A 26,104-nucleotide genomic window follows, 5' to 3' on the forward strand; every position below is an offset into this window, starting at 1 on the left:
ATTTTGGAATTCTCTTAATAAAATAATGATTACTGAATACTTCAGTAATAACACAGAAATGCCTATCAGAACAAAATCCCTAAAAACATACTAAAGCTAATAATGCTACTTAATTTTCCATCATTCTATCTTTTTATGACAGAGGAATTAAAAGACATTTAAAAAATTACCTCTTTATTCATTTTGAACCACTGATACTGTACAAAAGGATGTCCAGTTGCTCGGCAACACAATTTCACAAACTGTCCAGCTAAGACGGCCTTTGATTCTGGGTTTACAGTGATCTTTATTCCTTTAAAGAAAACAAGTTAAATAAATAAAGTAATAGAAGAGGGGTTTTCCTTGTTCACATCTCTGAAAGTGAAAAAAGGAGTACTTTGGAAAGAACCTGCATATTCATCCTTGTTATAAATCACCCATTCACATCTCTTTCCCCACAAGGTGATGAGTATGTGAGTTCCAGGCTTTGTAAAACCAGGAAGACAGAAACTCGCCAGCAGAAGACTTTGATCTATTTACTTCCCACAACTGGGGGAGAAAATTGTTTGTCACATTTCTTCAGTTCTTAGAAACATTGTTTCCACACTCTCACGCGTCTGACATCAGGATGCGCCTTATGGCAGATGTCCGCCAGGCAACAGTAGTCGTGCTGGGCTCACTGCCAGCTCTTCCAATACTTGGTCATAAATGCTCACGTGGCCAGCGCTTCAACCGAGTGAGTGCACTGTTAGTAAGACAGGTGTTAAGTTGAAAGGCCGCTGAAAATGCCTACAAAAGACATCTGAAGTTCAACGCTATCATTTAGTATTACAATGAGTTATTCTGTAAGCAGAAAGGCAACAGAAACAGAACAGCAGGATATAAATTTGATACATGCGATGCAAACATTCCTCATTTGACTATAAGCATGGAAACTTGGGAAACTTTTGACAGGAGTTTCAAAGAAAATCCTGGAGCCAATAATGGAATGCCTTCCCCCTCCCTCCTGCCTGCCTCTCCCTCCATCACGGTCTCTGGGGAAACCTGCTGCCATGTCATGAGGATGCGGAGAGGCCCAAATGATAAGGAAAGAAACTTGGGCCTCCTGCCAACAGCCATGTGAATGAACCATCTGAGAAGGGATTTTCTGAACCCAGTCTAACCTTCAGATGGCTACGGCCTTGGCTGACAGCTTGACTGCCATCACATTGCAGGCCGAAACCACCCAGTTAAGCCAATTCTGGATTCTTAGCCTCAGAAAGCGTGTGAGTAAATAAATGTTGTTTTGAGCTGTTGGTTTGGGAGTAATCTGTTACGTAGCAATAGATAACTGACACACAAGAAACCAAAGTTTGGAAATTTCACATTTGCCAAGGTTGTAACACATAAAATTGGGTTGGTTGGCTTTCAGGAAGAGAGGAGGAAAGATCACCGAAACTTATTTATAAAGCTTAATTTCTTGAACCTACTTTTATTTCCTTTCCTCTTCTATCCTATGATCTCATAACTATCTTTTTCCTCTCAACCCACGAATCCAAAGGAAAACAAGACTACAACTGAAGAGTCAATCTAAATAACAATCTGAATACATCAAAGGTATCAAATATTCTAAGGAAAAAAACAGTAGATAAGGTAAACTCTCTCTATATGTGAAATCCATGTCAAAAAGATACCTAAATCCAAAACGAGTAAATGCTTATTGCACACCTATTACATTTTAAGGGTCTGGAGAAACCCTAGAAAATCTTTAGTGACTAGAGCCTCTCAAAAAAAGAATTTAAAACTTTTGCCGAGGCAGAGCTTTCACAGTCATTAATTCTTTATGTTGACGCCAAGTTAATACAGGGTGGATGGAGTAACAGTTTCTGTGAATTCTGTAATACATGTTGGCAGGAAAGTACCTGGTGACATCAGAAAATGGGATGATCACTCGTGCTTAAGCTGGCAAATTCACGACAGGGCATTTTAATGCTCCCATCTACCACTCATCTGCCAGGAGAGACTTACAACACAACTTCAAGATACAAAGATTCTGATTTTCAAAGTCTAGATGTGGTAAGAGGGAAAAAAGTTGCAACAATAGAAGGGAACAATAAATCTGAAATATATGGTGATATAGTGGGTGTGGCTAAATTGGCTTTAAAATGTAGATGTCTCATAGTCATCTCAAACCCAACTTACACCAAATCTCTCTTGAACAAAATCTACCCCTCCACTAGACCCTGCAGTGTTCTCTATCTCAGGGAGGAAAAACCAGTTTCCAGCCCACCCCCATGTGTCTAGTTACTCAGGATAGAAATTGAGCAATCATCCCTGAATCCCTCCTCTTTGCTTCCTCATTCTCCACGAGCGATTTATTTGCAAGTCCTGTCCCTTACGCGTTTCCATGTCTCGCCATCTTGGATGCCACGATCTTAATCCAAGCCCCCGTCAGCTGACTAAACCATCGTTACAGCCTTCCTCACTTCCAAACGGCAGCCCCAATGGCTTTTTCAAGCATAAATTAATCCATATCACTGCTCTGATTAAAACCCTCAACTGACCTCCCATTATACTCAAAAGAAAACCCAAACCCCTTACCATGGCCCACAAGGCCCTACGTGAAATGACCTCTCTGACCTCATCCCCTACCAGTCTCCTCCTGGCTAATCCTGCTCCAGATGCTTTGGACTTCTTTCCTTTGGAAGACAAGCTATTTTCTGCCTTCCCACTTACTAGTCCTCTGCTGGATTTTCCCTCCAGCCCCCCACTGTTTCAAGGCAGATGCTTGCTTTCTCAGTGTCTAGGTCTTTAGCTTCTTTGAGAAACATCTCTAAGTTAGCTACTCTCCCTCCCTGGTCCTGTTACATTCACCCTGTTCTGTGGTCTCCATTGCATTAATCACCCAAAATTCTTGCTTCTTATTGTCCGTCTTATCTACTAAAACAGAAGCTCCACAGAGCAAAGACCACATTGTTTGCCTTAGTCATCGGTTTACCTGATGCCTAGAATGATGCCTGCATATGGTGATACAGTGGGTGTTCAACACGTATTTGTAGAATGAATGCAAATCAAAAAAAATTATTACTACTACTATAGCAATTTACTGACTTTTAAATGTGCCAAGTATTTTGATCTCCTACCTACAAAATAACCATATGAGTTAGATATTAATTAGATCTGTTACAATGAAGAAAATGAAGTTAAGCAATTTGCAGAAAGTCGCCCAGATTACCTTGGATAAATTATTTAACCTGAGACTAATTTTTTTTCATTGTAAAATGGCAAAACCGGATACAAACACAGGTTTTCTTAGGCTTTAAAACCCTCTTATTTTTGTCATCCCACTGACCCTTTTTTCCCCCTCCTCACTTTAAGGTGTAAGGGACAAATAAAAGTTGTATATATTCAGGGTGTACAACAATGATAATTAACATACACACACACTGTGCGGTGATTACCACAAGCAAGTTAATTAGCACATGTGCTACCTCACATCGCCATCGTTCGCCAGTGATCCTTCATGCACCTCCCATGCCAAGTCCACCTTCCGCCACGGTGCGCCTCTCTCACTGAAGGGGGCGTGCCAGGCAGAGTGCAGTATCTTGTACCATTACAATGATTACAAATCTACCAAGGCAAGTTACTCTCTGCTGTTATCCAGAGAGACAAGAGACAAAAATGATGGAAATTAAAAGGCTTTCTCCCTGAGTGTCTCACAAAGGGATGAACGACTTTACTGGAAAGGGCCCATGTGGCCAGGACGGTCTGAAGGTACCCTTCCTTTGTGTGGGTGACAAGACTAAATTCTTTTTGATGTACGTTCGAACTCGAAGTTTATACATGTGTCCTGGACCAACGATGTTAGCAGTCTAGTCTTCAACAAGCAAGCAAATGCATGTATTTATTACTTATTACTTCAAAGACTGAGAATTGAAAGGAAAAATGTGATTTGGAAACCGCTCCTAATGAGTTGTAAAGAAGAGAAGTCGCAATACCTCCCATATTTTAACCACACGTATTTCCTTCCTCCTACATAGTGCTGTGCAACAGGGAACCTTGGTCAACCTACAACCACCCTCCTGCAGCACCCACCAGTCAGAAGGTGCTGAACAAAGGTAAGGACAGAAGGTGGCACAGTGCTGTGGAGGGCGGACCACGGCATACACATGAAAGTTCTGTTGTAAAGGGTGAATGCACAGCTTCCTGGCAAACAAGCCTATTTTCTGATAATATCTGCAAAGTCAAAGAGGTTTCGTGCTTTCCTGTAAGCCGGGGAGAATGTGACGAGGTGTGATGGAACGTGAGGACTGTGCTTTCGACACACACCTATGCAGATTACAGATATGTGATACTAAACGGCAAAAATAAAGACCCTGCTGGAATTTCAGAACAGGTAAGTTAAGGTGATTCTCGATGAAAGGATCCATCATAGGTTCCCCTGAAGTTATTCTCTCTCCCAATGCACTTAAATATTGAAGTAATTTACAAACGGTTTTTCCAGGGACCCATCTTGTGTATACATTACAGTGAATCTATTTTCAGGAGCCATAAACCAAAAAATTTTTTCCATCAGCTTCCATCTAAAACTCTCAAAGTTATTCCAAAAATTTCTAAGCTATCAATGAAAAGTTCCCACGGTGTCTCAGAATAAATAACCATCCCTCTTTCTGCAACGAACTCCTCCATTATACAACCAAAGTATGTCCACGTATGTCTGTCTCTCTTACAAGTCAATTTACATTTGTACCTACTGTGGCTAAATCCAGTCTCATCAGATCCCTTAATCTCCTGTGTGGCCTAGTGACCGTGGACACGCTGGAGCTGAGACACATTCTCTCGAATTTCATCTACTATTCCTACCTCTTTGCTCCTTCCTTATCCTTATTCCCATCCACACTGCCTTTGCCCCTTTTCCCTTCTTGATATTTTCCTTCCAAAGCGTCTGTCGCTCATGAAACAAACGAAAAAGTCCCCTATAAATAAGATCTAGTATTTAAGTACTTTTTAATTTGGCAAGAACAAAAAATTAAAGTCCATGGGTCAAAGAGGCAGCTGAGGTAAAAACCCATAACTAGGTTTCTTGAACAACCCAGAAATTTCCTAGCATTATGAAAATGCTACTGAGTTCAGTTCAAGGTCAGCCGACCTGGGGTCTAAACTACGTTTGTTGACAACTGTGACTCTGGCTAAATGACTTCTGGAAACCCCATTTTTCACAAATATGTTGGCTCACGTTTGAAGTTTAAATGTTCATACTGGTACTGTTCTGTTCCTTCACAAAACTGTGACGATAGGACGTGAAGTGAAGGTATCGTGGATACTAAAGAATAATACTCACCAATCCTTGCTCTTGTCTTAGAGACAAAGGTAATAAAAAGTAAAATTGGTATCAGAAACTTACCAAGGAATGTGCCGCAAGAGATTAAAAAGCAAAGTGATATAAAACAAAAAGGGGGGGGGAATGGAAAAGGTGCCACCGAAGGGATTGCATGTGACTCTGCCCCTGCCCTCTGAGACGGACAGGGAGCGAAGCACCTTTTCTATGAGGAATGAAATAAAACGGCCACATCACAAAATCAGAGTTGGAAGGAACCTTAGGATTCATCTAGTGGAAGCCACATATAAAATGTTAATTCTCTCTAAACATCTCCCATTGTCTAGCCTCTGCCAACCAATTCCTGGTCAAGGCATCGCTTCCTGGGCAACCATTGTGTGATCTACATAACTCCAATTGACAGAGCCTATAAATATGTACTCGAAATGTTTTCACTTAAAACAGAAGAAACAAGTAAAAACATCTTGAACTGCATATCTAAGTTTATCCACATTTTTCAAGGATACAGATGTCAACGTCGGTTGCTTTGGGAACAGGGTTTTTGATCCTTTAATGAAAAGAGCAAAGGTCTAAAAAATCTTTATGGACTTTTGGTTCAAATAATTTCAGCCCCACATTCATTTCACGCCCCCACCCCCTTCCATTTCCCACTGAGATGACCAAAAAAATAAAAAATAGGGAAATAATTAGAGCTGGAAAATGGGGATGGACAACCATTCAAACATAAAAACTACAGGCAATTTCTCTAAAATAAAGTGCAGGCAGGACCAGACTGAGGGGCAAGTTGGCCAACCTGTGTGCTGTGGCAAAGCTCTATTAGAGAGAAAGCAGAAGAGGGTTACACCTCGGTCCTGCGGTGCTGCTTCAGAAAACGTATCAGGCGTCAGAACCCACAGAGAGAGCAAGGGTCAGGGGGCGAGGTACTCTCTGCTTCAGACTCATGCTAACTGAAGTCAGCTCCTAAGCAACGGACTACATCCAGTTAGAGATGGGGTCCCCCAAGAAGTCCCCCAAGACTTCTGGGTTACCCAAAAAATTACATAAAAGAAACTCGGTCAGTTTCTCAAAAACAGAAAATCCGTTCTACAGCCACTGCCCGTGGCTATCTCTCTGGCTGTCATTTCACAAACAACTGGAATGGAATATGGCAAAATAAGACTAAGAGAAATCTAAAGTTTCCTCTTCTCCCTGCAGACAGGTGTGAAAGGCCTGTTCACAGGTTCACAGAGTCTTTGACAAAACTCATCTTACCCAAACCAGACCTCTCTATAAAGACAGAGAAAAGTCATTGGACTTTCTGTGGATGGAGAACTAATGTCCTCCTATGAAACTGCATTACTACAAAAAGGAGAGAAAACATTAGAGTATTTCTAGTTAGTATTTTCACCAAGATTCGCGAATATACTAAGAAGCAAAAACTGGAAATGAGATAGAACTTACTCTATACATACTTGTTTTTATGACTGTATTGGATGTGAACATTTATAGGTTTGTCTTCCCTACTAGATGATGAACTTTCAACAGGCAGAAACTACTGTTTTAGTTCTCTTTGAATTCACAGTACCAAGCACAATGCCTGGAATAGCAAAGGTATTGGAATACAATAAAAGTTTATTGAACGGAAGAGCAAAATCTCAAATTATGTTCAGTTTATCAGCGCTTACGTTCTTAATATAATTATGGTACTTTTTATTCTCAACGTTCTCTATAATTCCTATATTTCTGTATTCTAATATCCGTAAATATGGTGTTTTCGATTTTCCAAATAAAATGCAGACAGAAAGCTAACAGTAAATTGTTTCTTCCTGAAATTACTGAGCTTTACCAGATGCCAAAATATTTCCTCTTGAATCAATAATTAACATTCAAGTAATAACTGATTCCTAATGGACTACGGTTAATATGACATTAAACTTCACAGAAACAGTGCAGAGTGATATTGTAGAAACTGATTTCCTTTTCCCAGTCTCTCCTCAAATGTGAAAAAGTCCCAGTGAATAACTCTGAAAAAGCCTATTGGCCAAATATCAGAATGAGCTCCACAGAAGAACACAGACAGAAAAGTGCTAATCCTATTTGGAGAAAAACACAAAAAGCAGAAGCAAATTTTTCGAAAGGTTACTGATGTTTATTAGGATGGCACTGTATTCGTTACCGGCTTGTCAAAAAATCAAAATATATTGTTGAAAATTTCAGGCTAAACATAAAGAAGTACGTGACTCAATTTCACTCAAGCCTAGTTTCATACATGGAAAATTGAAAATTTGGACACCCTAGATCTCAGGCCAGTGGTCACGCTACAAATAATGACATGACAGGGCCCCTCCTGTCGTCGCGGTGCCAATTCAATACAGCATTATTTCATGACCCTCTTAAAACTCTGAGCGGTAGAGAACAGTTACTCTCAGTTTAGAATTGGCAACCAATGGTCAGAGTAATGAAGCGTAATTACTGAAAAGGATAATGAGATATATAAGTTTTATTTACTTCCCAGAGAGGTTTCTTAAATTTTCAAAGGCCCTGGTATTCTATTAAGTATGAGAACTTAGTAGCTGAGTGCCCTAGACTGGCAGATTTCAATCGTCACAATGTCTGGGTACTTATTCTAGGCACTGGGGATATAAAAATAAATAAATGTCCCCTTAAGAAGTAGTTTACTGATTGGTGATAGACAACAAATTTTATGCAGAGGGGGTCTGCGTTACAGCTGGTTACTCCTACCCTGATCCTCTTATTGTGAAGAGGCTGAGAAACATACGTCGAGCATCCAGTACAGTGTGTCACACAAGGAAGGCATTTATAGGAGGCCTATTTAATCACCTACATTGGGTTTTGTAAAGCAGAAGATAATCTGAGAGTCCCAGTCTCCTGCCTCATAACCCAGGGTCCTTTCCAATTGTAACAGAGTTTTAGTGACCTCCCCAGCATCTGTTACCCCCTTTCTCCTTCCAACTGGCCCACTTTTGTTTGGTGATCCATGTGGGGATCTGTTTGGTGTGGTTTCTGGAAAGCTGACTCCACCCACTCTACTCCTGGCTCTAAGCCAGGCAATTCAGCCATCTCCCTGGCCACAGTGACAGGTGTACAGATAGGCATGTGACCAAAGTCAGTTAACTAGAATGAATCTTACGATTTTTGCCCAGACAAAGATGAATGCAAGAACAGCCAGTAGATATTTTGTGCCTATGTAGAAAGTCAGTCTTAGGGGGAAGCCAGTGACAAGAGGGGAAGAGCAAAGATGGAAATAAACCAACCCCTGGAGACAGGGCTGTTCCCCGCTTCCTCTCTTGAAGCCCAAACTGCTTCAAGATTTTTCAGTTAGAAGGACTAACATGTTCCCTTTACTATGCCAATATGAGTTGGGGTTTCTGGTACCTGTAATTGATAGCATACCACTCCCATGTGCCCCTAATTTCCCAATCCCGGAATGGACAAAGTAAAAACTAATTTTTTTAACACAATCATACACAAAATTATAATTTTAGGTTCCCCAGGTTAACTTAAAAATATTATTATGGCTTCTTTGCTTCTAAGGGGGCCTGTCATGGCAAAGTGGGCCTCTGAGAAAGAAGGTCTGGGTGCTACTGTCATCAGATGACTTAGATGACCTGGCCCCTCCTGCCTGACACTGCCGTAGTTGAGCAAGTCTATCTGTCGTTGTGGAGAGGAGGGACTGTGTCCTATTCCTCACATCTGCCTTTGGAAGTGAGAAACCTCACTCCATAGTGGTATATTCGGGGGAAAAAAAACCCATTCAGTTGAGTCATTCAACATTTCAAATATATCACATTGGCAAAAAACTTAAACAATAAATATTAGTCATACTTGCTTTATCTCATTTACATACATACATATAAATAAATAAATATGTGCATATTTATTTTCTTGGCTGTACTATTTCAACCTAAGTCGTAGAAATCTTACCCTTAAATACTTTAGCATGCGTTTCCTTGGAATAAAGACATTCTTCTACAGAACTACGCCATTATCACATGATAATTCCATAATATCAAATATGCAGCTTATATTCAAATTATTCTACTTGTTCCAAAATGCCTTGTGCAGCTGATTTTTTTGAAGCACAAACCAGTCATTGTTTGTGCATTATATCTGCTTTTCATGTGTTCTTTAGTCTTAGCCTGGGGAAAAAATGAGGCTCCATACATTTACCTTTTCCAAAGATATTTCACACAATTCATCTGGTCAAATGAGATATTTCCCGCCAAGTTTGTCTCCATGGACTCCTGGAGAACACACCCAGGGGCCAAACCTACCTGGGGGGCTGAGAAGCTGAAGAACTTCAGTGTGCTCCATAGCCAGCAGGAAGTCACTTAACTCCATGACCGTGCAACCTTTTTCACCCATTAGCTTTAACAGACATAAGCTTGGGCTTCCTTCAGGCTCCAAGACCTTAAGAGAACACTGCTCCAAGTCCAGACAGCTGAGAATAACAGATTTAATTCAAGTCAGCAATTTTCTTCAATATGGTATGCCCACTCTATGCCTGGCGCCATCGTAAGTGTTGTAAGGAATAAATGGCAAGTTGCTGAGTGGTGAAAAACTATTAGCATTACCAATGCGACCATGCTTCCCTCCCCCTCCTGTCATTACAGATGATTCCTCTTTATTCCCATCTCTAACTCGACTCCCATGACTACGAAATCAGGAGAATGAGAGAAAACTAGAAACTGGACATTAGAGAAATCCGGCCTTGATTTTGATCAAAATTTTTACTTTTAATTTGGGAATAGGGAATAGGAAGATCAGATACATTTTTCTACTCTTTTTGAAAGAACATAAAGTATAAGATCCAAAAGAAGAGGTAGAGACCTTTGAGACATGCTGAAAGATGAAAAGAATTAACATATAGTATTTTGTATTAACAAAGTAATGTGTCTGTCTATATTCATGTGAAAAAAGTGAGATACAGAGCAATGGTCTACATGATACTATTTTTATTAGCAAGAATATGTATTTGTTCTTATCTATGCACAGTAACTGAAAAATAGCCAAGAAACTGGGAGCAGTGGTTGCCCCAGAAAGGGAAACCAGGGGAGCAGAGCTCATGGCTAGGTGATTCATTTTTCACTATAAAGCTTTTTGCACTATTGAATTTTTCACTATGTGCACCCATTTTTTCAAAAATTAAAAAAATAAAATAAAAGCAGTGCTATTGACATTCAAAGTACCTCTAAGTGCCTAGAGACACCCTAATACAGGGGGGCAGTGGGCCAAACCCATCCAGTCACCTGATTCTGTAAACAGTTTTAATGGCACACAGCTACACTCATTCATAGACACATCCATAAATGTATACGGCTGCTTTCCTGTTACAACTGCAGAGCTAAGTAGTTTGTTTGCAAAGCTGAAAATATTTATTATTTGGCTCTTCATGGAAAAAGTCGGCTGTCCCCTGCTCTAAAGAATCTATCCTTTTCTTTGTATGGTTATCTAACATACACATACAATGTGCTTTTCAACGTTATTGTGTTCAGTAGTGCTATACAAGGTTAGAAAGACAGGTTAAGATCAGACTGTAGAAGTCCCTAAGTAATGGGACAAAGAATCTGGTTTTCAATCATATCACAGGAAGAAAAAGTGCAAGCAGGAAACATTTAAGAGGAGAAAAATAAAATCAAACAATCAAAACAAAAACAACCATCCTGAAGAGACATAACAACAAAGGCCAACCCAAACCTTTAGATAATCTCTGCTTGATGGACTGCTGAATTCCACCTCATTCACCTTTGCAGACACCTCTTCCTTTCCTGCCAATCTTTAAAATTAATTAACTTATTATTTTTTCTCCTGCCAATTTGCATTATAATCCAGTACAAGCTCTAGCTGCTCCATGAGGTTCCCCCAGACTATCTAATCCATCAAACACACTTTAGCCACAGTCTCCTAATGGTGTTTATCTTACACACCACGGGCTGGCAAACTTTTCCTTTAAAGTGCCAGAGAGTAATATTTTAGGCTTTATGGGCCATACAGTATCTATTACATATTTCTTCTTGTTTTTTTGTTTTGTTTAACAGTTTTTAAAATATAAAAACCATTCTTGGCTCATAAGCTTATACAAAGCCAAGCAGTGGCCTGAATTTGTTCCCATGGGCTGTTGTTTGTAGACTTCTGATCTACATGTTTTATTTGACAAGATTTTGCTTTAAAACCATGAACTTTTATTTCATAAGCATGTCTTCTCTACCCAACTAGACTTAGTACAGTACCTTGAAAACAGAAATCCTGTCATATATGTACATACATACATATATTTAATCCCTCAATATCTAAAATATATCTTGCCCATATCAGTTATTCATACTGAATGATTATGGAATGAATTTCAATCATAAGTGAAAAGCCTGGAAACCTGGACAGGTGGAAGGTGTCAAACATAACAGTACCATAGGTGTGGCAGAGTCAAGGTTAGAAAGCTTTCATATGACTTGAAATATTCTTAATTCAAATTTATTTTGATCGGTTTCACTAAAAGGCTGCCATTTTACAGTATTGATATAATGGTCACCCAACATTTATAATTCTGTGATAAAGTTGGTTATCTCATAAAAAATGTATCCAACCAAAATAATTTCAATAATAGTATCTATCTTGTAGGGTTGTAAGAATTAGATAATCCATGTAACAAGTACTTAGCACAGTAATAACTCAATAAAAGCTCTTCTTATGCAATAAAAATATGGAGATATTTTTAAAAGAATATTAAAGTTAATTTCTTAATTATGTTTATTTCTGAAACTGTTTTAGCTTTTCCTTAAAAATGTTTTGAGTAGCCACTATTTAGTACCTGATAATGTCCTTCAAGTCTTCTCTAACTATATTAAGTAGGTATTCTTTTCTAAGTATCCTCATGACATTTGTATATTCACTACTCTATTGTTGCTAAATGTGAATCATCATAATACAGATCATCCAGTCTCAAATTCTGGACTGCAGACCACTGGCAGCACAATCTAAAGTCCATTGTAAAATGATAAAAATAAGGATAAGAAGACTGTCTTTTACTCAAAGATTGTCTTTTCTATTTTTTTAAGTGGTTAAATGTCCTTTCTTTGAGGAAATAATGGTGACTACAATGGTAGCAAAAACAAAAGCTGAAGGTGCCTGTTGGTCCTTATTTTATGAACGTTTCTTTTACTAGTCCTTGTAATGCCCAGATCAAGGAACCAGTTATTAGAGACAATATAAGGATTACCAATTTTGCAAATAATGAGAATGAGATTGATTAAAAAAACAGGGGTGCTCTATGCTAAATATAATTTTTATGATTTAGAAAGGTTATCAGGATCTGATACATGAAATTAAGAAGCCTTCTTGTCAAATGCAATCAAAGGATGCCTTAACTAAAGTTTATACTGATATAGAAAAAAACAATGTCTTTTTTCCCACCCAAATAAAGATCAAATTGAACTAGATAATGATTTCTCTTCCGAAACACGAGGCACAGGAGGAAAACAAGTTTCTGTATCTCTTTTCCTTTTACTGATTTTCCGCATGAGCACTGGCTTTCAGCTAAGATGATGCACATACGAACCTAACTTTTATTTATTTCCTTTTTTAGTTACATTCCTGTAAGACTACTTTGAAGTGGTTTCTACCAGCCCTACCTTGGAATTTCTGATTTAATTTAAAAGACTATTGCTGAATCAAATGGACTTTGCTTTTTAAAAATATATCTATATTTATCTTTACTTTAAAAAATATATAATCATTACCGTGAAATTGTACAGCTGACACTTACTGGATTTTGTTAACCAATGTCACCAAAAAAATAAATAAATAAATTTAATCAAATAGAACATATTATACACCCATTGGGGTACAAACCAAGGCACTGATTTTAAGTTCTTTAGCTTCTCTTTTTGGTACATTTACTTTTTAGAATCTTCATTCCTTAATTCAGCAACTATTTACTAATCACCTAAAATAGGCCGGCTTTTTTCCCTAGATATGGAAGATAGAGCAGCAAGCCAAACGAAATTCCCTATCCTCCTGAATTTTTCTATAGATGGACAGATATATACACACACACACACTCAATGGTTATAAGTGCTTTGGAGAAAAATAGGCAAAGCAGAGAGAAAGGTAATGCTGGAGCGGATGTTGGGGGTAATTTTAAATAATGTGATCAGAGAAGACTTACTGAGAAGGTGACTTTTAAGCAAATACTTGACGAGGTGAAGGAGCAAGTCATGTGGTTACCTGTGGAGACCACCTCAGGCTCAGTAGACACTTACTGTGCAGGAGGAAGAGCAAGAAAGCAGATGTGACTACAACCTGTTAACCTTGCCCTTTGAGGCTTGTGATGGGGAAGGGAAGGGAATCAGGGCCAAGAGTTAAAAGGTGTTTTCACTCTGAAATGGAACAGCAACTGGAAGGCTCTGAGCAGAGGAAGGATAAGATCTGATTCACCGTTTTAAAAGAATCATTCTTACTGATATATTGACAGCACACAGGGGTGGGGCAAAGCAGGAGACGAAGTTAGGCAGCCATCGGAATAACCCAGGTGAGAGGTGATGATGGTGGCAAGGCCCTGTGTTGTAGCCACGGAGGCCGGATTTTAGATCTGTACTGCAGAGACAGCGGACAGGATTTGCTGAGAAAATGGATGTGGTGTGTAAAAGTGGAGTCAGGAATGATTTGAATGTTTCCGACCTGAAAAATCGGGGGGATATAGTTGCCATTTACTGAGATGTAGAAAACTGCAAGAGAAAGAAAAGGCTTATAGGGGGAAAGATGTTCTGTTTAAGATGTCGGTGAGTCATCCAAGAGGAGATGGCAAACAGGCATCCCTCCCAGGACGTGAATCCTGGAGTTCAAAGCAAAGATATGGACTGAAGATAGGAACCGAGAGTAATCAACCAAAAGCTATGTAAGGTCATGAGGCTAAAGGATTAACACCAACGGGACTGGGTAAAGTGTGGATAGAGATACAAAGCCTGAGCCCTCAGCTACTCCGAAATTCAGAGATTGCAGAGGTAGAGACGAGGAGGTAGAGACAGGAGGGAAGCTTTTGTTTCAGCCTTTCACACGTTCTCATTCCTATCACGAACTCCCTGAGGTCAGGATTTCTGCAGCTAAAAGAGCACCTTCTGTACAGTGGGTACCCATGACAGGTCGTTTTCCTTGGTCTGTGTCCCATAGCCCCATTTCTAAGGTCCCTTTTTCACGGAATTTCGGCAGCATTAGAACCTCCCCGAAGCTCTGTTATCTTTGGGGCTCCCGTGTTCCACGCCACCAAGAAATTCACGTAGCTTGGGCAAGACACTCAGAACCTGTGCCCATCTACACTGACAGCAAAGGGTGTTCAATATGACATCAGTTTGAAATGGAATTAGGGCTGAGTTTGTATTTAGGCATTCTCGTATGTACGTGGTTGTGGGAAACTAAGCTACCATATGCAAGGATTTATTCTGGGTCATCAATAAACATCTGAAAACATTCAAACTTATTCCTAATCCTGGATGGATAGTTCAGTACAAATTCGTCTGGTTTATTTATTCGACTCTCATCTAGTTTGAGGAAAGACATACAGAGTCATAAAAAGCGAAAAGAAATAGAATAAGCAAAAACTTTTGAGATGCTGGGGCTATGAATCCAGTGATTCTGAGGTAAGGTCCCCACATCCTCACGAGAACTGTTATCCACTTTCACGCTACAATTCTCAGGTTTGACATCAGAGAAGAATACCTTTAGGACCTTCTACTATCAGAGGTGCTCTTCTGCTATTGGTATGAAATGACTTAAAATAACTTTTATCTTAAGTACAGGAAGCCTTACCTCGCGCCGCCCCCTACCCGCCATCGTCACTCTCTAGCCCCCAAGTTCCCAGCGCTAACCTTTTGTCATGTCAGTTTAATTCTGATTTCAATAGGTACACGAGCTTAATGTTCCTCAGTTCTCCAACCTTCAGGGCGCCCCGACTCTCCTCACCACAACTAACCTCCTACAAACTGACCTTCAGCATCCCGGAAGACTGGTGAAACTCCACCTGTCTCTTATCAGACTTCCCACCGTGAAATTCCCAGATTCCACAAATGCATGCCCTTTGTTGTTTGTCATCTCTTGCTAAGCAACTGCCCTTCTGTCTATACTAGCTCCACCAGAAATGTGGCCTGCAAACTTTGTTAGTTCCCCCAAAGAAAGCTAACACCATCTGTAGCCTTGAACAACACATGACTGAAGGCTTGGGGAAGAAAACTGAACACCTGATATAGGGTATCCACTACTTTTAAATTCCAACAGCCATGCTTCTGCAGTGGCAGGGCCTTGCTTCCTTCTCTCTCCTTCATCACCAAATAGAAGTCCTTACTACCAGGCCTTCTCTGGAAAACCCAGAGCCTTCCCTAACTAGAGTACTAGTTAATATCATGAATTAACCAATCACAGATCTGGTGATCTGACCCCCAAAGAAGGTAACTTTTTACATTATTGTAAGTAATGTAAAAAGAAATTCAGAAATCTATGGACCTAGAATAACAGTATTTTGGATCTTCTTTGCACAGCCGAAAGCACAATGTGTTTTTCCTAGAATACGGAAAAAAATTATGCCATTTGTCTGCTCAATTTTGCAACTTTACCACTTCTTGATTCCATGCTATTACTGTTACTCCTCTGTATGGCCAAATAATCCCAAATCATCATTATTCTGGTTTAATCCCAAACTCTCTGAAACTCAAGGTTGAGAGGGTTAAAGTAGATAATCCACGTAAACACTCAGTATGTTAGTATATTCTAAGGGCTTAACAAATGATCAAAATTTTTATCATTTTTCACACCCAACATAGCACTTAACATGTATTTGTGAATGTTCCAGAATGACAGCCTATTACTTGATAAGTCCTTATGAATAGGAGCTGAATATCTGTCATCTTTTTATCTTCTGGAACTTCTAGCAAATCATAGGCACTCAATAAATATAACTTTGACTGTTTCCCCTCACAATTCAAAAATATTTAGAGTGTCTAAGATAGGTTCTGTGCATGATACACAGACTCAAGCTATGGTTCCTGTTCTCCATGAGTTTATAAAGAAGTATACAAATAATTACAGTACAAGACAAAGTTTAGTCATATGAAAAGTTAAAAATGACCTGTGACAGTGCAACAGACTGAATGCAGAGGCACGTAAAAGCAGTCAGCTCTCTGCAATTAAGCCAAGACGTTAAACAGATTTACAAAATGTGAAACAATGCCACTTTTCTAATTTTTTGTTTCGGAAAAGTTTGTTTTTCCACAAAAGCATGTAATTTCTGTTAATATGTAATGAGTTCTTTTAAAATAAGTTAATATTTTAAAAACTTCTTAGTTGTAAAGTCTAATATGGTAAATGCAGCATATACTACATGTATGTAATAGATAGAACCCACGTCTAAAACTCTTTGGGGTCCTCGATAATTAAAAGTTTAAAGGAGTCCGAGACGAAGAGTTCAAGAACCATTAGTACAGTGATTCCAAGCCTGAGAATAGGAAAATAGTTTTACCTATAATTAATGCTCATGGTGAAGTCGAGAACTTGGTAAGTGGCTCTGACGGAGGAAGATGGTGAGTTTAGTTTGTCTTTCCCACCATCCTTCTCCCTACATAAAAACCCTCATGAACTCCTGCACCCAAAACTCTTCCCTTTCATTATCTGCACTTCTTCCTAACCTTCCTTAGGTCTTCCTGGTCAGTGTCCACATCTCGTTAGTTTGCATTTTAAGTTTTTCGGAATTACTGCCCTATCAGTTATCTTGCTAGGTCAACCTCGACTTCTCTCTTTCAGCTCAAGGGGAGGAGCAAGGGAAAAGGGTGTGAACACCCGGAGTCCAATCCCGAAGCTCTCGAATTCCCAGGACTTTCCTGGGTTAAGGTTCTCTCTAGAAGATTACCGAAGTTCTCCCCAAGTTCTTCCCTCGGCGCTCCTTCCAGGTCGGCGGCCCATGCACCGTCTCCTGTGGCCCCGATGCTCTCCAGCACCAGCGTCCATCATCCCACTCCCATGCCCCGCGCCCAAGCGCGCCCCACGTGACCCCGCCCCTGCGCCCCCAGGCTCCTCACCTCAGCCGCAGGCGCCCCCGACTCCCCGCAACGTCGGCCAGCCTCCTCCAACCCCGACCCTCGGGCGCTCGGTCCAAGCTCTCGCTGAGCCTCCGCAGCAGCGGCTCCGGAAGACGATTGAGGGTCGCGCTGCCCGGAGCGGGGAGCAGTGGCCCCGAGGGCGCGGCCGGAGGCGGCTGCGAGGCCAGGGGCGGCAGGGCCTGCAGCGGATCCCCGCACAGCGGGATGTCCCGCGCCGGCGACCCAGCCACTGCCGCTGCTCCCGCCAGCCGCATCGCGGGCCTCGGCTCCAGCGCACCTTCCGCTCGCCCCCTTGCTCGTCTTGGCACCGCGGCGGCAGGGGCGGAAGGACAAATCGGGAGGCGCTGCACCGCACTCGGAGGAGGAAGCTCTACTCCCCACCCCGCCGAGACAGGTTTGCTAGGGGGAGCGGGGCGGACCGGCCGCGCCAGCCGCGCCGAGGGGGCGGGGCCTCGGGCGGGGGCGGGGCCTCCCGCCGCGCGCCTGCGCCTCCGTCGCCTTCACCGCGGCCGCTGCGCCTGCTGGAGCGCGAGCTTCAAACCCGCGGAGGTGGAGTCCTGGCGGAGCAGGAAGGGTCGGGTGGTTGCAGCTGGAGGAGGAAGCGGTGGAGGAACTACGCCCGGGCGGCTCCACCACGGCGAGGAAGCCTGCGCGTCGGGGCTTCCCGAGACCGTAGGAGGATTGCCTCATGCCAAAGACGCAAGCACGCGGCTCTCCATCGCTGGCCCCCGGCCGCCAGCTCCCGGGGCTGCGCTCCGCTGACTCAGTGACTTGCGTGTGCTTGGCGACGCCACCAGCACCCGCTTTGGGAAACCTCAGCGGAGGCTTCCTTGTTTTAGGGGTTGATGTGTGTGGCATTGTTAAGAGAAGTGGTGCTAGACAGCCAGATATTTAATGGAAGTTGCCCGAAATCTGTGCCTAGACTTACAACAACAACAACAACTGGACCGTGGCGTATTTAAAACTAATGAGATCTTGGAAATGATTGTGTTTATCAGGAATCACCTGGTTTCCTCTGAGTCAGACTGCCACCCACAATCTTCGTAAATCAAAGCACGCAACCTTATAGAGAGTGCCCTCCCCTGGAAAGGTCCAGAATAGTTGAAAACGGAGACTGCACCTAAACTCGCTTTCTCGATCTTAGCAATATTCAAGGTCGTTGTCCCATTGAAAATTATAGGGTCATTTGAGACAAAAATCAATATACAAAGTGTGACCAGCCCCAAGACACAAGGCTTCCTGGAACAATTTCTAGTGCATTAGCTTTTCATCACACAGGACAACAGGATTTTCTGTAGCAATAATTTAGACACCCAAATTCTCACTACCTGTTGGTGAGGTAGTTGCTCTATACAGTCTCCATCATTTCTCAGCACAAGCAATCGCTATGCTTTTTCACCCAGTGTAAGTTCAGATATTAGAATGTGATGTAATAACTAAGTGCATGTCCTTTGGATCCAGAAAGATCTGCTTGATTCTGGTTTTATGACTTTGAATAAGTTACTTAATTCTTTGCTTCATCTTTTAAAATGGGACTGAAAATATATAGAGAGTTGATACCAGAATTAAAGGAGTCGATGTATGTAAAACAAATGTGAAAGCTTCTTTAATATTCAGTTTGTCCTGGTAAACCTTTTCCCTGTCACTTCTAGTGCCTTCTTTCATCATTAATTGAACAAATATTTTGAGTCTATTAACTGCATGTGGCAATTATGGAAATCAAATCTTCTAGTCTTTACTGGGCTGGTCTTTATTGGTCTAGTATTCTAGTCTTTTAAAATTGAGATTCAATAGACCTTTTTCTAAGGCTACCATGTGTGAGATGTTGCTTATGCAGCTTCTCGTGTGTGCCTGTGGGTTAAAATAGGTACTTACTCTATTTACCCTGCGAGTATGCTTCCCAGTTTGATCAGGTGCATTTTTATACAGTACAGTTCCCCTGGGTACTGACAGTGTCGACATCCTTCCACCCTCTTCACTGCTTCTCCACCCCAAGATGCCCCAAGACAAGCACCGCCCTCATTTCATGCTAGTTCATATCCTATTTTCCACCTATCAGTTTTATAACCTATGCAAATCACCCCGCCCGCTACACTCCAGTCTCTACCTTGGACTGACATTACAATTTATGACTGGCCTTTTTCTCCTCCCAACCAAACATTAATATTTTTATTTAACTTCACTCCTGCGATTCTCTTATGGAGTATAATGGTATGGTAACAAGAATGTGACATTTAGAGTTAGCTCTGAATTTGAATGTTGATGCTACTACCACTTATTAGTGACTTCAGGCAAGTCATTTAACCTCTCAGCTTCAATTTCCACATCTGTAAAAGTGGAAGGTAATAGTATCTGCCTCAAAGGATTGTTGTGAGAATTAAATGAGGGATTTTATATATATCATAATAAACAGTAATTCAGCTTCTTTTTCTATATATCAACCATTACGTTTATATAAAGATAGGAGAAAAGCAGAGTGGAGATCTGGCCTTTAAATACCCTTGGACGTGGTTCCATGGTGTAGCAGTTAGCACGTCTGCTTTACATGCAGAAGTTCCTGGGTTCGCACCCCAGTGGAGTCACACATGGTCCATGGTCTACGGCCATGCCACCTTGAACAAACCTGATATCTGATCTCAGAAGATAAGCAGGGTCGGGCCTGGTTAGTACTTGGATGGGAGACCATCTAGGGAGACCAGGCGCTGTAGGCATAAATAATAATAAATAATAAAAATAAAAAAGTAAATGCCCTTTAAAGTTCATGGATGTCTATAGATAATATACTTACGAATTCTTCCTCATTCGTTGAAAGCAACATAGACCTTTGTGAATCCAGACAATTGGCAGGAAGCTTGTGGTTTCATTCTATGGAAATCCATTGATGTAATCTTCAAAACACTCACAAATCTGGAAACTGACTCATAAATTTTTTTTCCTTTACACAATTTGTCTATAGATAGGATTCTAAGTAAAAATGCCGGAACGACACATTATTTCATATCTGGATAGGTTTTCAACAGCCCAGCACAGGAGAAAACCTGCAGGTCTTGGGATCTGTATGCAAGAGAGGGAAAGGAAACAGGAGTCTTGTGACTTAAATGACATTTCTTGTCTCCCACCATTACTGCACCCTTAGTGACCTCTGACAGAGCCTCTGTGTTGAGGCCACTCGGTCCACTCTCAGTCATAAGGACCCTCATATCTCTTACAGCCCCTTCTCACTGGCATCTCCCAAAAGATTAGGGGAATTTTCCCATTTTGATGTCAACTTTGAAATAGTACCAAACATTGAACTAGTATTTCACACCCTTCATGATGCATTGGCCATGGCAAGGAGTACATGTACTTGTCTAAATTCATCCATTCATTCATTAAGTCATTAACATATATTTATTGGATGCCTATCTTGTACCAGGCTCTGTGCCAAATACTGTTAAAAGAGGGTTTTAGTTTAGTTTTGTTTTTGTTTTTGTTTTTTTTTTTAACGGCAGTTTTAGGTTCACAGCAAAATTGAGGGGTAGATACAGGATTTCCCATATACCTTCTGCCTTCACATATGCAATTCTCCCGCATTAGCAACATCCTCCACCAGAGTGGTACATTTGTTACAACCGATGAACCTACACTGACACATCATATTCACCCTAAGTTCATAGTTTACATTAGGATTCACTCTTAGCGTTGTACATATTATGGGTTTAGACAAATTTATAATGACATGCATCCATTATTGTGGTATCATACAGAGCATCTTCACTGCCCTAAAAATTCTCTGTGCCACATCTATTTCTCCCTCCTCTCTCCCAACTCTTTGCAACCACTGGTCTTTTTACTGTCTCCCTATTTTTGCCTTTTTCGGAATGTCACATAGTTGGAATCGTACAGCCTTTTCTCATGGGCTTCTTTCACTTAGTAATATGCATGTAAGGTTACTTTATGTCTTTTCATAGTTTGACAGATCATTTCTATTTACCAAGGAGTAATATTCCATTGTCTGAATGTGTTACAGTTTATCCATGTGGAAATACTGAGAAAGTACTCTGTAGAGTAGCAAGAGAGAGAGAATTCCTCACATACAGGGGATCTCCTGTGAGGCTATCAGCAGGCAGTTTAACAATGTTTTATGACAGCAGTCCCCAACCTCCAGGCCGTGAACAAGTACAGGTCTCTGTTCTGTTAGGAACTAGGCCTCATAGCAGGTGTGAAGCACCAGCAAAGCTTCATCTGTATTTGTAGCCGGTCTCCAGCGCTGGCATCACCGCCTTAGCTCCACCTCAGATGATCAGGCATTAGATTCTCATAGCACTGGTCCCTGGTGCCAAAAAGGTTGGAGACCGCTGGTTTATGAGATGGAAGACATTCACATGTGCAACACACTCTCCTTCCTATTCAAGAAGAAATATCTGAGCACTAGTATTATGACAGGAATAATAATAGGTATCATGATAGATATGGCATTATGATAGGAAGAGTCTTGAATCAGGTCTAATTTATTATCTACAAAGCAAATCATTCAGAAACTCTGATACTTAAATGATCAGTACTAATAAATTACTGGGGACACATTTCAACTGAAGGGAGGAACTGCAGTTGAGGTGATATTTCTTATGACTGTGAGACGCTTTGTTGGAGTTTTCAAAAGGGTACTGACTACATTAATCCACCCACAAGTCTTTTGACTTTGTGACAATAACAACTTCATTGGGCTGCAATGCAATTAATGAAGAAATTCATTCAATAATATTTACTAACTACCAATCAGTACTCTCTTAGGATGTCAGAGGCAGGCTGGACACACCAGTGTTCTAATCTTTGGCTACAGATAACAATCACGAAGGTATGATAGTTCCTCAGAAAGTTAAACATAGAATTGACATGTGATTCCCTTTCTGGGTGTATAACCAAAAGAATTGAAAGTATGGACTCAAACAGATCCTTGTACACCAATATTCACAGCAACATTATTCATAATAGCTGAGAGTGTAAACAACCCAAATGTCCATTAGCAGATGAATGGATAAGCAGAAAGTGGTATATATATACAGTGGTGTATACATACATCTATTAGCAGATGAATGGATAAGCAGAAAGTGGTGTATACATACATATACATACATTCAGCCTTAAAAAGCAAGGAAATGCTGACACATGCTACAACACGGATAAACCTAGAAATCCATATGCTAAGTGAAATAAGCCAATCACAAAAGAACAAATACTGTGTGATTCCACTTACGTGAGTTACCTAAAAGAGGCAAATTCATAACGACAGAAAGTAGAATAAAGGCTACCAGGGGCTGGGAGAAGAGAGGCATGGGAAGTTAGTGTTTAATGGATATAGAGTTTCTGTTTGGGAAGATGAAAAGTTCTAGAAATGTGTAGTGGCGATGGTTGCACAATACTGTGAATGTATTTAATGCCACTGAATTATATACTTAAAAAAATTAAAATGGTAAATTTTATGTCATATATAGTTTACCACATACACACAAAAGAATCACCAGAGGAACCTTAAAAATATATTGATACCTGGGCCACCATCCTCAAAGACTCTGATTTTAATTGGTCTGGGGCGGGGGACAGGCAACCATAGTTTTTAAAGTCCTTCAAGTGATTCTATTGTGTAGCCAGGCTTCAGAAGGGATGCTTAATCTCCCGGGCAGTAGTGCTGAGCCTTGTCTGTACATTAGAATAATTTGGGGAGTTTTAAAATACACTGATATTTGGGTCTCACACCCAAGATTCTTATTTAATTGGCTTAGGGATGCTGCCTCGTTACTGGGATTTTTTTTTTTTTTCTTAATTCCCCAACTAATTCCAATATGTAGTCAGGGTGAGAACCGTTGCTCCATGGAGAACCTAGGATCTCTGCCTTTCATTCCTCTTTTGGAGAACAAGTACTTCCGTATGTCAATGGTGAAATCAAGGGCATACCAGGAAAGGAACTTCTGATGAGAGTAAAGGGCCAACCTCTCTCTAAGCCCACTTGATTCTCTTTCCCTTCAGAGTCAGAATGTTAAAAGTGGGAGAAGCAAAGAAGACCAGTAGAGGGCCCAGGAGAAGGGGGTGAAGATTGATCTATTTGGCTCACTCCTAAGGAAGGAAGGCTCTTTATTCTTCTAGGCATTCGGCTCCTATCGGCTTCTAACATAGGCACTGCTCCCCACCCTATCCTCAATCCCCACTTGAATTCTTCTCCCTCCCTAGGATGAGCTCAAGAGCTGACCTGCTCAGCCAGGATTCCAAAGAGCCCAGGTGGTAAGAGGATCCTAATCAAGGGGCCATAAAACTGGTACATGAAAAATTAGCTAACTTACCTTTGCAGGATCATGGAGATGGTGGATACATACCATCCCCTGATTGAACCTGATTTACCTTCAGCCAGTCTTCTGTCACTTTTATCTTCCTTGGTATTTGTATCTCTGTTCTTCTGTAGTAGTGCTGGCTCATTCTGCTTTTTAGGTCTTGTTACATCCTGCCTTCTTGTTTGGGAACGCCCTACTTCAGCACTAGGTACTTGAGACCAAGGTCAACCAGACCAGGGGTGGGGTGGGGATTTAGGCATGCACCTGAAAGGCAATGTGGGATCAGGGTGGCATGTAAAAGACAGGAAGTATGGAGAGAGCAGATTTAATGAGGTTTTGCTGTATCCATATTAGAGTTCTGATGCCGTTAGAAATTTTTATGGTATCTTAATAAAGTAAGCAATAAATAATTATTTAATAATAATGAGAAGCTCGACAGAAGTACGTAAGTAATCACCTGTTTAACGTTATAATTGTCAGCCCTGAAGAGCTCCTTAGCTGACCCGGCCCAACACCTTCAACTTCAGAGGAGAGCCCAGTGGCCTAGAGAGGTTTTCTATCTGTTCTTGAACCTCTACCATAGTCGTTCTCAAAGCCTGGTCCCTGGAACAACAGCACCAGCTGTTTAGAAATGCAAATTATCGGGCTCCACCTCAAACCTTCTGAATCAGAAGCTCTGGGGATGGGTCCAATAATTTAACCTTAACAAGCTCTTTAGGTGATTCTGATCCATTCTAATGTTTGAGAACTTCTCCCCCACACTTTAGCTTTAAAATATCTTCAGGCAATAACTTCCCTTAGATCACTCTTAGCTATGTAGAGAATTACTTCCTGTTTTATGTCTAAATTTATCTCCCTGAAGCTATGAAGGATGTGACATACAGTTTTCATGGTGTAGAGACACTTCTCTTACTTTCCTTTTTGGGTACCAGTGCAGAGCGGGTCTCAGCAGATGCAGACAGAGCTGGCAGAGGGAGTGGGAAAACACGGGCTGGTCTTCGCTGGCTCCCCATCACCATTGTTTGATGATTTAATAGTCCAAGATCCACTCTAAAGAGGAGCATGGCCCAGTTTAGTTTTGGGTCTGTGACACTGTGACACTGTGACACATGTGACACTGAATCAAAGGTGTACAGAGTGGGGAGAAAACATTAACAGCTATGTAGTAGAGACTATGGGAGTCTCAGATACTGGCCAACATTGTTCCAGAAGCTGTCTGAATAAAGCAAGATGGAAAAGAGAAGTGTCCATTCCTCTGGGAGCTGAGTGCTGACAATCTAAAAAAGGCTCCAGGTGACTGGCTGTGACTCTGGGCAGGATTCTACTGCTCTCTACCCCTCCTGCCAAACAGTGTTAGTAGAGAAATCTAGGGTGCAGGATGCCCAAAATGTGAGGATTCGGGATGCCAAGGGCGCCAAGTAGGGGGTCTGACTGTTTCTGAGGTCCTCACAGTGCTGTTTGGAAGGACTGTGCAGTGGATGGGAGCTGTTTCGTCTGCCTGAAGTAGCACTCTCTTCTCAAACGACTGCTTCTTCATGTGAAGTTCAGTTGGAACCTCCAGTTTCTTCCAAATTTGCTTCTTTTACCCAGTGATTGGCTGGAGGTTGGTGTGTTTTCCAGACTTCACCAGTCCTGAAAGTTTCTGACCTTCAGCCAGATGACAAGGGTCTCAGGTGATCTCAGGTGGCAAACCTGTGAGGTATGAGCTCTTTGGTGGCCATGTCCCCACTGACTTTGTGGAAGAAGCTAGACTGTGGTAGACGAATGTGACTGGCGCATTGGGAGAAGCAGAAATGAGAGATGGAGAAAGGGTTGGTGGTGTTTCAGCCCCTGGTTGTGGTCACCCCGAGGTCCAGCTCACATCCACCTTTCCTGCAGTTCAGTTGGCGGAGCCAACAAATTCCCCCTTTATGCTGTAGGGGAGAGGAAAAAACTTTTCCTCTATCCTTTTAGATTCAGTACCTGAGGCCTGTGAATTACTCTGACAAAAGACAGGTTAACAGGGGAAAAGATTTCTTTCCTATGCACCTGGGAACTGTCAAAGGAAGTAGCTGTCTTCTTAAATGGTTAGAGTTAAAGGATTAGATACCTTATTTAGTAAAAGAAAGAGAGTGGAGGAGAAAAGGCTTCTTATGGGAAGGACAAATAGGTTTCTTTAGGATGGGCGAATGGGCTTTTAGGAGAACAGGTGAGAGATAAAGTTTGCGATAATGTTTATATGGGCATAAGTGGTCTCTCAGTCTTCTTGGGGGTCATAATACTCCCCTGGAGAAGGAATTTGGGGTAGGTTATATTCATGTTCTGTCTTCTGGGAGTAGATCCACTCTGAAGAAGAATTTATGGCAGCCATATTTCCCAGGAGTTACTGCTTTTAGTTAGGTAAGGGAGCTCCCAGAAGGCTCCGCCATCTTACATCTGTTGAA

At 41.3% G+C, this 26,104-nt stretch overlaps 1 protein-coding gene, 1 long non-coding RNA gene and 1 pseudogene across 3 annotated transcripts in view; 2 read left to right on the forward strand and 1 right to left on the reverse strand.

Annotated features, from left to right (window-relative positions):
• Window positions 1-994: 994 nt before the first annotated feature.
• LOC120584727 (uncharacterized) lies at window positions 995-18,392 on the reverse strand. The gene is made up of 3 exons (XR_005648120.1): window positions 18,382-18,392; window positions 14,367-14,369; window positions 995-2,439 (listed from the first exon to the last, which is right to left on the reverse strand). It is a non-coding gene; the product is annotated as an uncharacterized LOC120584727 (long non-coding RNA).
• Window positions 17,191-26,104, forward strand: part of ALPK2 (alpha kinase 2) — a 129,100-nt gene continuing 120,186 nt past the window's right edge. For both annotated transcript variants that reach the window (XM_039840612.1, XM_039840615.1), the window contains exon 1: window positions 17,191-17,770. In XM_039840612.1, coding sequence (XP_039696546.1) covers window positions 17,238-17,770 — 533 coding nt within the window. In that variant the 5' untranslated portion in view covers window positions 17,191-17,237. The remainder of the gene's footprint in view (window positions 17,771-26,104) is intronic.
• LOC120590399 (uncharacterized) lies at window positions 19,972-20,087 on the forward strand (annotated as a pseudogene).

The sequence above is a fragment of the Pteropus medius genome, unplaced genomic scaffold (assembly GCF_902729225.1).
Source record: "Pteropus medius unplaced genomic scaffold, Ma_sr-lr_union100, whole genome shotgun sequence".
In the NCBI taxonomy this organism is placed as follows: domain Eukaryota; kingdom Metazoa; phylum Chordata; class Mammalia; order Chiroptera; family Pteropodidae; genus Pteropus; species Pteropus medius.